Source organism: Athene noctua, chromosome 2 (assembly GCF_965140245.1).
Source record: "Athene noctua chromosome 2, bAthNoc1.hap1.1, whole genome shotgun sequence".
In the NCBI taxonomy this organism is placed as follows: domain Eukaryota; kingdom Metazoa; phylum Chordata; class Aves; order Strigiformes; family Strigidae; genus Athene; species Athene noctua.
This window is the reverse complement of record NC_134038.1, coordinates 72,564,141-72,579,974: the sequence shown is the minus strand read 5'-3', so window position 1 is coordinate 72,579,974 and position 15,834 is coordinate 72,564,141. Positions and strand designations below refer to the sequence as shown.

The 15,834-nt window shown below is 36.2% G+C and overlaps 1 protein-coding gene across 5 annotated transcripts in view; it reads right to left on the bottom strand.

Moving 5' to 3' along the window:
• Positions 1-15,834, bottom strand: part of TMEM245 (transmembrane protein 245) — a 122,468-nt gene that overhangs the window by 96,650 nt on the left and 9,984 nt on the right. For all 5 annotated transcript variants that reach the window (XM_074899420.1, XM_074899424.1, XM_074899422.1 and 2 more), the window contains exons 2-6: positions 14,043-14,160; positions 12,741-12,842; positions 11,729-11,836; positions 6,421-6,633; positions 1,172-1,341 (exon numbers count right to left, since the gene is read on the bottom strand). In XM_074899420.1, coding sequence (XP_074755521.1) covers positions 1,172-1,341; positions 6,421-6,633; positions 11,729-11,836; positions 12,741-12,842; positions 14,043-14,160 — 711 coding nt within the window. The remainder of the gene's footprint in view (positions 1-1,171; positions 1,342-6,420; positions 6,634-11,728; positions 11,837-12,740; positions 12,843-14,042; positions 14,161-15,834) is intronic.

Below are 15,834 nucleotides of genomic sequence, written 5' to 3'. Positions count from 1 at the left end.
AGAGTCTTACTTTCAAAACAAAAGCTTTTAATGAAAAGCTTTGGATAATACAAGCTTTTACCCTAACATGTTCATACTTTCCACTACCTTTGGAAAACCCCTTTATCCTGTTCATAGCTGTATTCTGAAAGACAACTTTTTTCACAACATTCTTCAGAGAACTCTGTGAAAACATTACTTACTTCCTACAGCCATCTTAATGCTTTTGTTGACCTTTTGACATCCATTTACCCATTAGATCTGGGCTTAAGCTCTTCCTTTTCCCGTAGGAATTCAGAGCTATAAACTGCAGATGGATCTGCCAACGTACAGATGCTCTGACAAATGTACTTACAGGGTTCAGCTCTTCAGTTACAGAAACTCTGAGGTAACGGCTTTTTCTAAAGCAGAGAATACTTCAACAACACAGTTACAGAAAGCACATTCTTACAGACTGGCACAGCTATTACAAACAAAATAATCTATCGGGTTAAGTCAAAACTTACAACTCTGAATGGAGGAATATTCATAAATTTTATTGAGATTTCCAACTCTGCAATTTGCAATGCAAATGTGGGCACATTTTGAGTGGAGGAGAAGGGATGGGAGCACAGAAGTCTTATTAGATGGCTGATGTACTTCCTGAATACCTTATTCCACGTATCTCTTCTCTTACAGAGGGAAGCCTCCCTTTTGTACCACCATGCCACTCTATTCAACAACTATACTTCCACACAGCGCAAACAAATGTGTTCAAAATAGCTCAGGCCCTGCTTACAGAGTAAAATGGCCTGCTTTTAAAACCAAGTTTTCACAACAGAAGTAGGAACGTCTCATCCTTCAGATTAAATCTCATTAAATTGAACTTCAAAATATTTGTAATCAGGTAAGATAACTGAACCTTGATGTTTGTCTTGCTTAGATAAGGAATCTTCTAAAGCTAACTAAACATTTTAAAAATTACTTCTGTCAAGCTTTGCATGTAATAATTTAACAAAGTTTAAATGTGTGCTTAAGTGTGAATAGTGACAGAAGAGACATGGTTTAAAATACACCATAAAACGATATATTTTTACATGAGAGACATGTCCATTAGTGACAGACATTTATTTTAGAATTAAAGCATCTCAGCATACAGTGAACAGAGAATAAAACAAACTGTCAGGTTGCTTAAGGGAATAAGTAGAAATACCTTACTGTCAAGCTTTAGCATGACTCTTCCGAGACCTCTGATGGGCCTTGGAGCAAGAGCTTCCTGACGCTCCTTCACAAAATTTTCAGCAAGTTGCCACCAACTTTTGCAATGGTTTGCCATGAAGTTCAAAACTCCAAAATGCACCACGAGCTTTTTAAGTGCCCAAACTGTAAACATAAGAAGGAAATTAAATATTAGAGATTTCAGAGGAGCATCACAAGACTACTCATCTATTCCATTCTGAAAGACCTATGAAAAAGAGATAAAAAGATTCTTGAGTTTTATTTCCCATTACAAATCACTTTCAGAATTTTCAAGTGGTACTAATCTCACTTGCTTTACAACCATGCTTATCCACACGAAATTTAGATGGCTGCAGAAGAAAGGTGCCTGTGCACTACCCAATTATGCAGCTAAAAGACTTAAGCAATGCCTGGGATAAGCAGGTGCCATTTCATGAATCCAGTACAGGGGATTTATCACATCTTCACACATATACCATGCCAGATGACTACACATAAAATACCAGATTCAGAACTTGACAGTATGATATACATAAGTTTTCAGCCTCAATTCTTAAGTTTTAGGCTTTCTAAACTGTTAAAGTGCTATCTTTCCTTTAAGAACTGACAGGAGATCATGCATAATTTCACAGTAAAGAAGTGTTCGTTTAAACCTTCAACTGAAATACAATTACTGATTAATTTTGCTTTTAAACATCAAAACTATTATTATGAGATCAGCTTTTTATCTTGGCTTGAAGATGATCACACAAAGCTTCAGAAAAATCCATACTGCTCCTCAAAATCAAACATAACAAATATTTACAAGTTTTTTTCCCCAAAAAAGAAGCATTTTGCTACCACAAACAGCTTTTCTCCAACACTCCTAACATATATCCACTGGAAAGTAAAGAGCTTCTCAACAACATTAGAAATGTCTAGTCATTACAGTTACAGAAATAAAAGCTCATGTTCATTTACTTGCCATGAAATAAAGTTCAGACACTTTTGCATAAGGCTTATGGTACCAATTCTGCAATGGCACTGCTCTCCCTCACTTACTGAGTATACATGCAAAACCTGTGAATCATCACAATCAGGAATGTAAAAGCAAAAAAGCATGATACATATGAAACTTTACTTGGAAGCTAATAGGTTTTTAATAGTCATGAAATAATCATGATATTCTTTTGTTATGCAACAAAATGTTACACCACTCAAATTATTTATGCTCTCATCACTGAAAAGAAGCAAGTAAATCTGCTAGTAGCTTTAGAAGATTAACATCAGAACTAAGAAGTTAGTTCTCATAATAAACAAAGATTTGTATTACAACTAATTTTACTGGAATATTGATGCAAACGTATCAGTCACAAAAGCATCACTACAAGATACATCAGCTTAAAGGATCATAATTATTCAATGTAGCAATCAGAGACTGGAAGGTCTCACAACCCAGTCCTGCCAAGAACTACTGATAAACAAACTTCTAAAAAAATTATGCTGCATCCCCAAATACTGAAAACTATGGTTCTAAAGGAAAACAAAGTGAAACTATTAGCAACAGAATCACATAATTCTAATTTATCCCTAACTTTTTTAAAATCAGAACTTAGTAACAGTGAACATCACATGCAGATCAAAAATTAGCTGGTGTTAAAAATTCTACTTACACAGTAAAATAACTTTCTGTGAAAATGCTAACAGTATTCCTCCAATCATGTTGTATTTATAGCAACATTTGATACTGAAGTCCCCATCATTATGTTCAAGTGTACTTTTAATAAAGCTTTTTTACATTATGAACGACTGTGCTCCAAACTAGATTTATTATTTACTGCCATACATCGAAACCACAATAATTCCCGCATCCTCGAAAAATTCACTTCATTGTCTATTTGGAGACATGTAAAATGACATATGTAGCTGAAAAGGTTAACTTTTAATATCCACGAGGCATTTATCAAAGTTCCACAAGGCCCTGTCATCTGTAAGCCACTTGTGTAATCATTTATATTCTTGTTCATGAAGAGCTCATGCAACAATTTGCTGACATTGGATTGACTTACCTTCTGGCACCACCATGTGGCAAATATGGGATTTATTCTCTTGAAGAATGATCTAATAATCTTTCTACTAAAGATAAAGTGCAAACATACAAAAAAGGAGAAAATACAGTGCAAGTGCCAGCACCTAACTCACAGGTTGAAGTTTTGTATGATGAAACGCAATTCATGGCAAGTACACAAACTGCTGCTCTGCAAAACAGGGCAAACTTGCATTTTACAAGGTTAACATACCTGAAATGGCATTCTAACCTGCTACTATTTAAAAATGAATGTTTAAGTAGTATCTTCTAAAATAACTGAGTGTACCCTCATTGCAAAGGTGACGTCAGGAGGTGCTACAGTCTATAACACAGGTGTAATTACATTAGGTTAAAAAGAGGCAAGAAAGAAAAATCTAAAGGAGGACTGCTACTAGAAAGTTGTGAGCAAAAGGAGAGAAAGGCTGCATAGTAAGAAATTCCAGACATCTCCAGAAGCAGAAAATGACCTGCAGACAAAAACAGAATTAAAAAAAAAGATGCAACAGAACAAGCAAGGCATTAAATGAAAAATCTTAAGAAGAGACAGTACTCGGATTCCCAGGCTCACATAACTGAACAAAATGTTACAAGCGTTCACAACCTGGTTCATTGCTTAGCTTTTGAATTTAAACACCATTTTTTCACCTTTTCATTTTATGGTATAACTATGGTATAATTTCTCCACCCTCTACATTAAGCAATTTAAAAAGAGCATCTCATTCCACCAAAGTACAAATGTATTCAAGGAAAAATCTTAGTGGTACCAAGATATTTCTAATCATCTAAATACTACTTCATGTAAGTGCTGTCTCTATCAATATAAGGAACTCTGGTGAAATTAACCCATTTCTATTTAAGTTTTCGGGGGGTTATTTTGTTTTATTTTTTTACATAGTAGAAGCATTCTCCTTAAGGTCTCAGAAGTGCTTAAAGTTATTAGTGTCTTTAAACTCGAACAGTTGCAAGGAAATTTGCTTTACAAGCCTTCCCATCTTCCACCACCAAATATTTTTAATACCACCTCTCTTTTAACAATCCAGGTTATCACCATTCGCCTTCTGACACTTAATGTGACCCACTGTTCTAAACTTGGCTCTGTTATTCATTATACTGCCTTTTCATATTTTTGTGGTGATCTAGTAATATTCAGTTATATGCCAAGAAAAAGCACTTAATGGCCTGGTGTCACTGCTAGACCAACAAGTCACAAATCTTCAACATTAATTTCTGTTTTGGCATGAGTTTATTGTTCAGGTAGCTATTTTAGACCTCATGACCGGCAATAGCAGTATTCATCCATTTCAGTTATAGATGTACATTTTAATCTAGAATTGTCTGGCTCAAGCTCAAAACCATTCATTATTGTTAACCTAACTGCAAAACTACTGTGTCCATTTTTCCTCCCACCCAAGTAGGTATTTCTAAACAGTGGTTAAGTCACTCCTTGACTTTTCTCTTCAATAAATTAAGCCACATAAACTTTGCTTCTAGTAAGTCTAAAATTTATTTTGCAGTAAGATCATCATTTTTATGTTTTATTTATAGCTACATCCAACCTGCCATTGCCATTTACCATGACGCCCAGACACCAAAACCATTTCTTCTGTAGCAACTACACTGGAATGAAACAAAGGTCAAACCCCTCTCTCCTCTTACCCTGCATTCAGCTATTTATATGCCTGACCATCACACTACCCTTTAGCTGCTGCTACAGTGCCACAGCCAAATGTGCAGCTGTTCCTTTCACCATGCCTCCCGGAGTTCACAGTCCCTCAAACCTGTAAGCATGGCCCCACAGTCATGATTTCCAGATGCACAATTAGATGGCTTATAATGACTTTGTGTATTGGGTATAAATTTGGTAGCAGGGTGGCTGCTGGGGTGACCTCCATGGGGAGAGACCAGGGGCTGCACTGTGCCAGACACAGTTGATTCCACGTGGCTCCACAATGGACCCACCACAGGCCAAAGCTAGAGCGCATCAGGCACAGGTGTGCTGCCTCCGTGAAAATATATTTAAGAAAGGGCAAGAAACACTAGAGAGGTAGAAGAGGAGGGAACACAGAGAATGAGCAAATAGAGAGGAAGAAAGAACGGAGGGAATAAAAAGGCCAGGGGAGTAGAATTGCTCCACAGCAGAGCAGGCACACCACTCAGATGGACCATGGCCTATGGAGGACCCATGCTGGAGCAGGTACACATCTAGAAGGGACTGTGGCCTAAGGACAAGGAGATGCCAGAGCTGGTACCTCCCTGAAGGGACTGCAGCTCATGGATGAGCCCACACTGGAAGACAAGAAAACATTTATTGGCTTTGGGGGTACCTGGCCACTAGCTGGGACCAACCCACCACACCTGGTAAAAATAGCTACATTTAAGTGTTAAATACATTTTTAAAATGCTGAAAATCAGCATTTTAACTGAAGATTAAAGACAAGCAAATTAGGAAATTCACTTTGTTTACAGTAGGTAGATGGGAGAAAATGCCTTCATAGTACCTCATGCGTATTTCGAGAGTTCCCATCTGCCCTATTTCACTCCTCAAAATAGTATCAGAAAAAGTGGCATTCAGTTTTATAAAATAACCTCTTTAGATAGCTATCGCAACTACTCCATTCTTCCTTGATACATAACAGATGCACGTAGATGTGAAGCAATAAAGCTAATTAACCTCAGAGCTAGAATTAGAATAAAATCTCATTTGTGATTTGTCCACAGAGCCTAGCAACACATTTTTAATGGAAATTAAAAGCTAGCATGATCTGTACTTCACTACTGAGTAACAGCTAAAAATATTCTTTATCTATAGGTGCAAAAACTTGAAAGACATGACATCAGGATGAAGAAAAACAAAGTACTCACAACCAGAAGTATTGTTACAATGTAAGGTACGGCACTAAATTATTCCAGGTAATTACAATACTCAACAGACAAAGCAATTTTACAGAGTTGTCCACTACATGGTAACAGACAGTACACATGAGTCTTCCTATCTGAAGCTACAATTCATCTTGTCTTAACAAAAAGTCTTGAAAAAGTCTTAAATTAAAGCTCATACAAATCTACACGCCTCTTCCTTCAATTTTATTTAGCACAAAGCTTAAGGCTATCCAAAGTCATAATTTAACACACATTTCTAATAACTGGATTATTACCTGCAAAAGGCACGGGCAATAGCTGCACAATCCAGAAATTTAGCCAGATCTGGACAATGACAATGGCCCACACAAGTGTAACAAAGTAAATATCACTAGTTTTCTTTTTTCTAAGAAAAGATCCAATCTCAGGTCTTTGTCTGCTCCCAGAAGAGGATGAAGAGGAGGAGAAAGATGATGAAGCATGTGGAGGCTGATCACCTTCTGTTGCTCCTAACAAACAAATACAAACAAAGAAGTGGAAATTATCACATGAACATTCACCACAGAACAGAATATGCTCCCCAGTCCCAAATTAACCTTTGTTTTGGTTGGGGGTTTTTTTGCTTTGTTTTGTTGGGTTTTTTCTTGTTATTTCTCTAAAAGACAGACAGCCTTGGCACTGATCTGAATTTTGAAAAGCTAAAACAGGGCTGTGTAAGCTCTCCCACATCATGCAACACCATGCCAAGCAGTGCTGGGAGAAGGAGGGAAGAAAAGATGGTACAGTCTCTAAGAGGCCTCCTCTTACTGCAGGTAAATTACAAGCCAAACATTTTGTCAAATAACCATAAAATCCTGAAAAACACAAAGTGTAATTAACTTCTAAAAGAAATCTAAAGTCTTGGAAGAAATCTTTGATTTCTCTTAACTTCAAGCATTCAAAAAGAAATCTTAGATTTGCTCAAAGCTCATTTAAATCAAACAAAAAAATACAGCATACATTGAAGAAAAAAGCTTGTATCTCACAAAATTTTTACCACACTTTTTGTTTTCCTGAACATTACAATCATAGCACTCACACTGTGATCCTAAATTACTTGCTTGTGTAACATATTTAATAACAGCAAGCATAAATTAGTGGGTAATAAATGGTGTCATTCTCTCATTCGTAAGCTAGTAAACATGAAATTCAATTCAAAAATGTGAACTGATGTATTAAAGGCATTTATAAATAAACAGTAAATAGTCATTTCAGGCAAAAATAGTATGTCCAAATTAAAATTCTTGTATAGAGAACACATTTATTTATTTATTTAACTCTTTAGTTGGCAAATCTGCCTACTATGGGTGACATCAAATCCATCTTTAGTCACTGTATGTAGAATCTCTCCCTGAAAACACCAGTACTAACTTTTATTGAGGCCCCATACTGGTGGCAAAATGCACACACTTCCTACACACCATTACCTGAGAAAAATTTGTAGCTGTAGTGGAAGAACACACACACAAGAAAACCTGAAAACTTATTCTATGCTGTAGAATAAAAGGCAGTTTGTTATGTTGGTACACACTGAAGCAGGTTAGCAATGAACACAACTCTTGCTGGACCTGTGTCACATCAACACCAACCACTTCCTTCACACTAAGTAAAACTCTGTAAAAACTGTTACTACATGCGTATCAGTCCAACACCTCATGTTCCACACATGCGGTTTTAGCTGCAGTTTGTCACTAAAGCCATTCCTAGCCTAAAGCATGACAGCTAGAATGCACAAAAAAACCAAGACAGATTTGTCATACGTGTACAGTAGTGGTATGTGACAAATTCTGCATCCTCACACACTGGATTAACACTCCTCCGTTGCAGAAATCTACACTGGCGTTCTACAAGTAAGGGGAACTACTTTTAGAGCTTATAAATACTTCCCCACCACACTAATACAGATCCACCGATTCACCCAACTGATAGACACTGGGATGATGACAGAAACATCAGCTGGTTGCTGGTAACATATTTGGTGGAACTTCAGAATATTCCCAGAGGAATTAAAGCATGCAATCTGAAAGAAGGAAATCCGCAAGCAGCTAAACACATCGGAAGCTTCAGGCAGAGCACTTCTTCACATATCAAAGGGATGAAGGCCAGCCCTATCATACAAACTACAGGAGTAAATTTTTCATAAACAGAAATTTTCCTGTAAACAGAAATTTTCCTAAAAAAAGAAGTGGTTTTGTCATAAGAAAGAGGGTCTATCATTCTCCTGTACTTCTCAGTCTATTTTTAACTAAGTAGAAGAGTACCAATAGAAACAAATGGATTCAGCTTAAAATGCACTAAAGGAACACTAACTGAAAGAAGTTTATCTGTAATTGAGAATTGTCACGTCAATTCAACTTACTCAACACTTTTCTTCTTTTTTCTCCAAAATTAACACAGTAAACATGACAATAGAAACTCAAATATTTACCAAAGGGAAGGAAGTGCTAAAAGCCAGAACAGAAAACACAAGGAAATTTAATATGCTGAAGTCTATGCCTCAAGATTAAAGCTATCCAAAACTTTTTGCCCCCAAAGCCCTTAGTAGAGTCTTTTTTAAAAAAAAAAAAAAAAAAAAAAAAAGAATATTCCTTCTTTTGGTAATGAAAAATTTGATCAACATCTTTTTGCAATGAAGAAAACCTTAATTAAATAACAGCAACAATAATGTTAAGAGCAGTACCAAACAGCCTCATTCTCCTATGGTTTCCCTACTAACTTAAGCAGACTGTTGCAGATCTGCAAAACACAGCTGGGAAAGAAAAAGAAAAAAAAAAAAAAGAGAGAGAAAAAGATAAAAAGAGACAAAAAAAAAAAAGAGGCTAAAAACTCCTAGAGAATCCAAAGTCAAAGATTTTTCAGAATGCAGTTCTGCAGCACTCTAAGCAAAACTAAATGGGCGCTGCCAATGACCCAGTATTCTCCCCATGACAAACACAGACTCCACATCAGAACTGACATTCGGATGACAGTATCATAAGCCAGTTCACAAAGTTGCAGAAAATCCACCAAACTGCAAATGAAACAAGTCACATTTGTTGGCAAGATATGCTCTGTAGACCAAGGAATGACTGCCTTGTCAACAGAAATAGGAAGAAAAGAACTACTGGAATATTAATTTAGACTAACTTCAGGGTCTGTAAAACCTCATTTCATGTGCTTCTTGATATTTTTAGAGATGAAACCTGAAAAACACCTTTCTATCTTCCAACTAATTAAAGTATGACAGTCTTTCCCAAATGGCTAACAATAATACCCAGCTAAGAATTCAGCAAAATCAGAATGTATCATCCTTATTTGAATAAAAAACAACAAAGAAAGTAAATTTTCGAGGCTGTCTTAAGACACGTTCTTTTCTTTACAAAATTGTTCTCTGTCAAGTCAACTTCTTGCTAGCATAACATTTTGAATTATTCTCCTCCTCTTCCTTAAATAAAAGGAAAATGAACAGAAGCATAAACAGGAAGGCAAATGTCCGTATCTCTATGGAGCAGGGTATTAGAATGAAACCTTCAGACTAAGATGAAACTAGATAGATGATATTAAGAAAATCACTTCTTAATATTAATGAAAAATTCTTTTGGAACACCAGGATGAATGTACCTTTTCATCAATAACCACATCTTTCTGTAATTTCAAGAGAAAATTTTTATTTTTTAGAAAACAAAGAAGCACATGGTGAAAGGGAGGCTAAGAGCCATGATGACATTTAAGGATTTCAGTATCTATCATATTCAAGGCCAACAAGACAACAGAATCTTGCTTACAAGGCAGCTAACAAAATGCTGCAGTGATATCTGCTTCGTAAGTTATCTTATAACTTATAAGTCTTTGTAAGACTTCTCATTTGCTGTATACTCTGAAAATTCTTGGGAAATCAGGAAGGACAAGTTAGATCACCTGCACTTGGTATCATTAAACTCCTCACCTCCAACACTAAATACCAGTATTCAACAACAAAGGAAGGAAAAACATGAGTGTTCAGAAAAACCTGTAAAACCAAGACATTTACCCTTCTGGTTTTTTCATGAACAAATTTAAGCATAGGGAGAGCAGTAAAAACATGAAGCACTGATTGTTCTATAATTGATCTAATACAGTAGAAGCATTGTTATTGCTACTGACACTTAATCAACCTTGACAACCACTAACATATAATAAATATAAGGAAGATCTCCTCCTGAACTCTGCTGTTCATCAGGCTGAAGGTATTAAAACTTTCAAAATCTTACACTTCTCATGAAATAGTTATATGTTACTTTACAAGTTCCAAAGCAAGGTAACATAACATCTAAAAATCACTGCAGAGGAAAACTAAGAGTCGTAGTTTCTTAAACCTATAGATAAAAATCTTTTGCTGCACAAGAATAATGTTTCATCACCGTTCACACAAAAGATCCAAACCAAATATGACCAAAAAGATGCTTAACACATACCACAAAATAGAATGCTAATTCCCAACAGACTGTTGAAAAATTATTTGACTATTATTAGGAGTAAACAGGAAACACCATATTTGTTCTTCTCCTGCTGTGAAGGAAAACAACAGAATTTGCAAGACAGAAAACACATGGTTAACTGTCTCAAGAAAGTAAATCATTAAACATTCACTAAAAGACACCTTTGTAAAACCCTACAGTTGTCTTTTGTCCAAGAGAAGTTACAACTAGAAAATAGAAAAAAATCCTGTCTTGAAGAGAAAAAAAGCATTCTCTCCTGTATAATCACTATGTTTCCTCCTCTGGAGCATGATTTACACATTACAGACAATATTAAGAACATACTGTCTTGAAGCAGATGACTTAAACACAGCCAATTTCAAACTGAAGTTTTGCAAGTTCACATTCTGTCAAGTTGAATGACTCTTTTTGTCTACTTGCAGGAAACAGGTGAAATCTTTCGAATTCCTGAGATGTTCATAATAGTGGGGTTTTTTCCAGTATCGTATTCCATCAAAGGCTTACCCAGAAAAATGATGGTAAAGTTGAAAACCAGTGATGGACATCTAAACACCTTCTTTGCAACTCTTTCAAGCCATTTCTTACAGATTTCTAGTTGTGTTATTGCAAGTGAAAGTATCATGACTCAAGCTACAATGGCAAGTAAACTCACTATAGAAAAAAACTTTGATCATGCTATAGTTAAACAGAGGACAAAGGTCTGTCACGGTGATGTACACGAAAATTATTCCAGTCTGTACCTGGTCCTTAAATCCAGTTATATCTTATAACTGCCAACAAATCAAAAGGCAGCTAGGGAAAATTTAAAAAATTAATAACAAAGAATAGGAAAAAAAACCCCACACCCTCATTCAAATAAAACCCCAATCCTTCTAGTCATGCCTTCTTAATGTACAGACAGTCATGTAAACTATCATTTGCAAGACAGCTTTTACATTATCACTGTTGTAACATTTTTAAAAACAAACCTGTTTCACAAGGTAAGAATAAATGTGCTATTTTGGACAGAATGAAGAGGATAGGGACTATTTTGAAATTTGTTCTTAATTCCCTCCAATTTCATGCCTTTAGAGCAAATTCAAATGCTTCTTACAGAGTATTCAGTCACCTGAGGGTTGTGAGGAACGTTCATTATTGGACTCATCTTCTGTCATCGAAATTGCCATGGCAATTGTTGAAGCAGCAATGGAAATCATCTGACCAGGAAGCTCTGCCCCTGTAAAATATATATGTGTCTGTAAATAAAGAATGTTTAAAATGTTTTCTTTGTTGCTTGATATCTAAAGCTGTCAAACAACAGAAATTATACTGGCAGACATTGTTATTTTTTAATATGTGTTATATGCAGTCAACATGATCAAACAGGAATGAATGCTATTAATTTTAGTATTACAATACACCTGGGGACAAAACACAAAACTAGTTATTTGCTTAGCACTGTCCTTGCTAATGAACTGCTACCAACCAAGTCATTTGCAGTTGCTGGCAGACTGATTAATCTAAAAATCTTTATACCAGATAACCAATTTTACTAACCAAGATTACGATGACTTTCAAGAATACTAGAACAAGAAGATAGTAAAAACGTTTCCCAAAATAATCATACAGCTAGTACTAGAAAGGAACACCTGACATTTGCTTTTATGTAAAACTGACTCACAACAGGCACAACCTATTTTTCTCAAAGCCTAAACACAAACCACAGTTTTAAGAAACTGATATTCCAAAACCAAATGACTGGATATAAGAAACTTGCTGGATGGAGTTGTCTCAGTTTCTCTCACACTCAGTATTATAACAGCTATTAAACTCATATTGCTCATTTCTTCCAAAATTAGCAAGACACATAGGATTACATATAAGATTCTGTAAATTTAAGCAATCAGATGAGAGTCGCTACCTTGCTATGGAAAAGAAACATCAGTCCATTGCAATTATTTTCTGTAAAGAATCAGTTCACTTCAGCATGAGTAAACCATCTGAAACATACTAAAAATCTAGTAGTAAATTCTTGCAATCCATATGATACTGAATTTACAGTAATATGGTCCAGATTCTTTCACTTAACTTTACAGAACTTTTGCCTCCAACAGTAAAAGAAATAGTGACTCATTTCTTACCAGAAGACTCCTTTCCATTCTGCTGTTCATGCAACATGCCTACGGTCATCAGAACAACTATAACCAGAAACACAGGAATTCTCCAGGAACCTGCCACAGAAGCTGAAAGATACAGGGGGTTTTTTGACAAGAAAAATTACACCACCAATAAATTCTACATTTAGCAAAACCAAGAAAGGCACCACATCAACCAAGAACAATCTGGACAGAAACTAAGAAGTGTCATAAAGTAAACAAGTTTTCTACATTCACAGAAAGGAAGAACAGAAAACACAGGTGAACTAATTTCTCAATTAATAAACGAAGTTAATACTGTTCCTAACTTGAGTGACTTTAGACTATGCTAATATAGAGAACAATTTTTAAAACATGCAAAATTACATTCAAATACACACAAAATAAAAACTTTTTAGATGTCAGAGGAAAATGAAGTTCCCCCCAAAAAATCTGTATTTATGTTAGATCTCCACAGAGTTGGCATCAAGCAGTGCCTTCTTGGAGTCTGGCTTTTCAGCCAGTACTTCCAGCAAATACAAGACTGTTAAAATGTAAGCAAATGCAAAGCCATTACGTGTATCTTAAAACCTCAGGAAAGTGTCTCCACATGGTCAGAACAACCCTTGAAACCCGCTGCTAAAGCAAAGTAAATAATGAAGTATGCTGTGAAACATTCCATCATTACCATCTTTTATTATTTCCATGATACTTTCACTATAAACTGAAAATATAATCTGATAATCTGTTACAAGTATGTAAAATAAATCTAATACTAATACGTTACTATAATCTTACATTTTTATTAACAGATTACACAGATTACTGGCGAATTTATTTGATATTGTTGATATCATAGCAACATGCTTATTGACTACTGATAAAAAAGGGGGTTTTGCTTCTATTACTACTATTAAATGCATTTTACAGCTTCAGCTTTGTTTAACAGCAGGCTTTCAAGAATAATAATATTAAACACCATCACAAGTGAAAGTCTAAATCCACCCACATGTGAACCCAGCCCTTCCTGACTGTCAGAGAGTAAGTACCAGGTCTGTGTGCCAAATCAGGGAAATCCATGGGAAGAACAAACTGGGCAGGAGGAGTTGAAGACACATGTTGCTCATCATCCTGATGCCTTCCCATTCCCTACTCCAGCACTTCCTGCTGCAGTCAGAATTACTGAGAAAACAGCCTGCACCTCAGCTAGACTCCATTACAAAGATTCAGCAGAAGAGCAAGGGAGTAGCTTTGCAAGACAGCAGAATCCCACTGGACACATCAGAATAGTAACTTCTTGTTACTCACCTAAGTGAAAGAGCAGCATAATCCAGACAGGGACAGAGATAGCTTTCAGGTAACGTTCAGTGCTTATATTCCACTTGAATGAAACCATCAGCAAGTAACCAACCACCAACGTCCATATCTTTAAGAAAAAAGATACACACAGGTATGTATACATACATGAGTACAGCACAGCTACATTTTGATGAGTGCATACACATACAAATGCACTCACCGCTAACTGCCACACAGGGAACTGAAGTCAGGTTCTAATTCTTTAAGAAACCTACATTTCAGAACTGTCAAGTAATTACAGGAGTTTTTGCTCCATGTAAGAGAAACAAAGTTTTCACGAAGTATAAGAGCAATCTAGACATGCCTTTAGTCTCCCTTCAGTATGGTTCTAATGTGAGGGGGTATATGCGCTTTGCTGGACACAAACCCCGAAGGAAGATGGTTTTGCACCTGAGACCAAGAAATTACTCTGGAACTACTATTAAAAGGTGAGAACCTAAATAAAATGGGGCCACCAGCAGCACCAGTGGGGCCACAGGGAGACAGAGCCAGCAGAGCATCCAGCACCGAGCAGCTTGCCAGCTCCTGTGTTCCAGTCCAAAGAGACAAAAGGGATTTTAAGCCAATCATATCCATTAGGAAGCACAAAAAAAAATGCTGTTTCTCAGCAGTGTTGGTCCACAAAACAATCGTGCCTTTAAATGATTTGTTACATGTAATTTTATCAAATATTTAACTAAAAACAGCAGCGACAGAAGAATGTCCATCATAACATATCAGGAGGAAGACGTCATCATTTTGGTTTTGCTATTTCTAACTGCCTTCTACAACTCTGCTCATCAGATAAATCACAATACAGAAATCTAATTGAGAAACTTGAGATGAAGAATTTGAGCTTGAAAATGCTGAAAAGAAGAAAGTAGAAACCCAGAAGAGGCAACAGGAGATGAAAAGTTGCTACTCAGCAGAAGATGTGAAGAAGTATGAAAACCTGTAAAAATAAAGTGTTGTATTTTTTTTTTTTTTTTTTTTAAAAAAAAGGACCTTTCTGGCCCAAAGTCAGTAAATATTCCCTATCCGTAACCAGTTAAGGACACACTCAAATTTATACTTATAAATCCATAAATTCCAAATAAATTTAAAAAGGACTTCTATTAACAGCATTTGCTGAATCAGACCTCACGGTAAGAGGTGAGTGCACTAGCAAAGACACAGAAGATGCAATCGTACAGAACACACAAGAGGTTTCACCTCTTTACTCTGCACTAACATGACTCATGCTGAAGAGGCAACTGTCTCTGTGAAAAGCAGGTCTGTGTGGCTATTCCCATGAACCTCACTGGTGCACAGGAAATCTAAATTGTACTGAATACAGCAGACAAGCAGTGATGGACCCTGTTAACTTCACAGGGAACACACACACACAAGGTAATTTAAAATCACTCAAGAAATGTAAACAAACATATGCACTTTTCATACTAATCTTTCTCATCAAAGCTGATCAGTCCAACTTTTCACTGCTGTCCATCTCTAGTTCTGCATTAACAGAGCTGCATAATGCTTATGGCTAAATGTGGACTCAAGACAAACGTCTAAAATGAACACAACCATTAGACATTAAGCCTAGAGTCATAAACAAATGAACAAAAATATTTTTGATCTGAAATGCAGAGCAGCACTCCTTTAACAGCATAAGTTCATAACAAACTCTCTCACAAGGCATATTACAGCACAACTGTAATTGCAAAAGATAACTCAGCATGAAGATGCTATCCTACTCCTTAACATCAGCCACACAGCA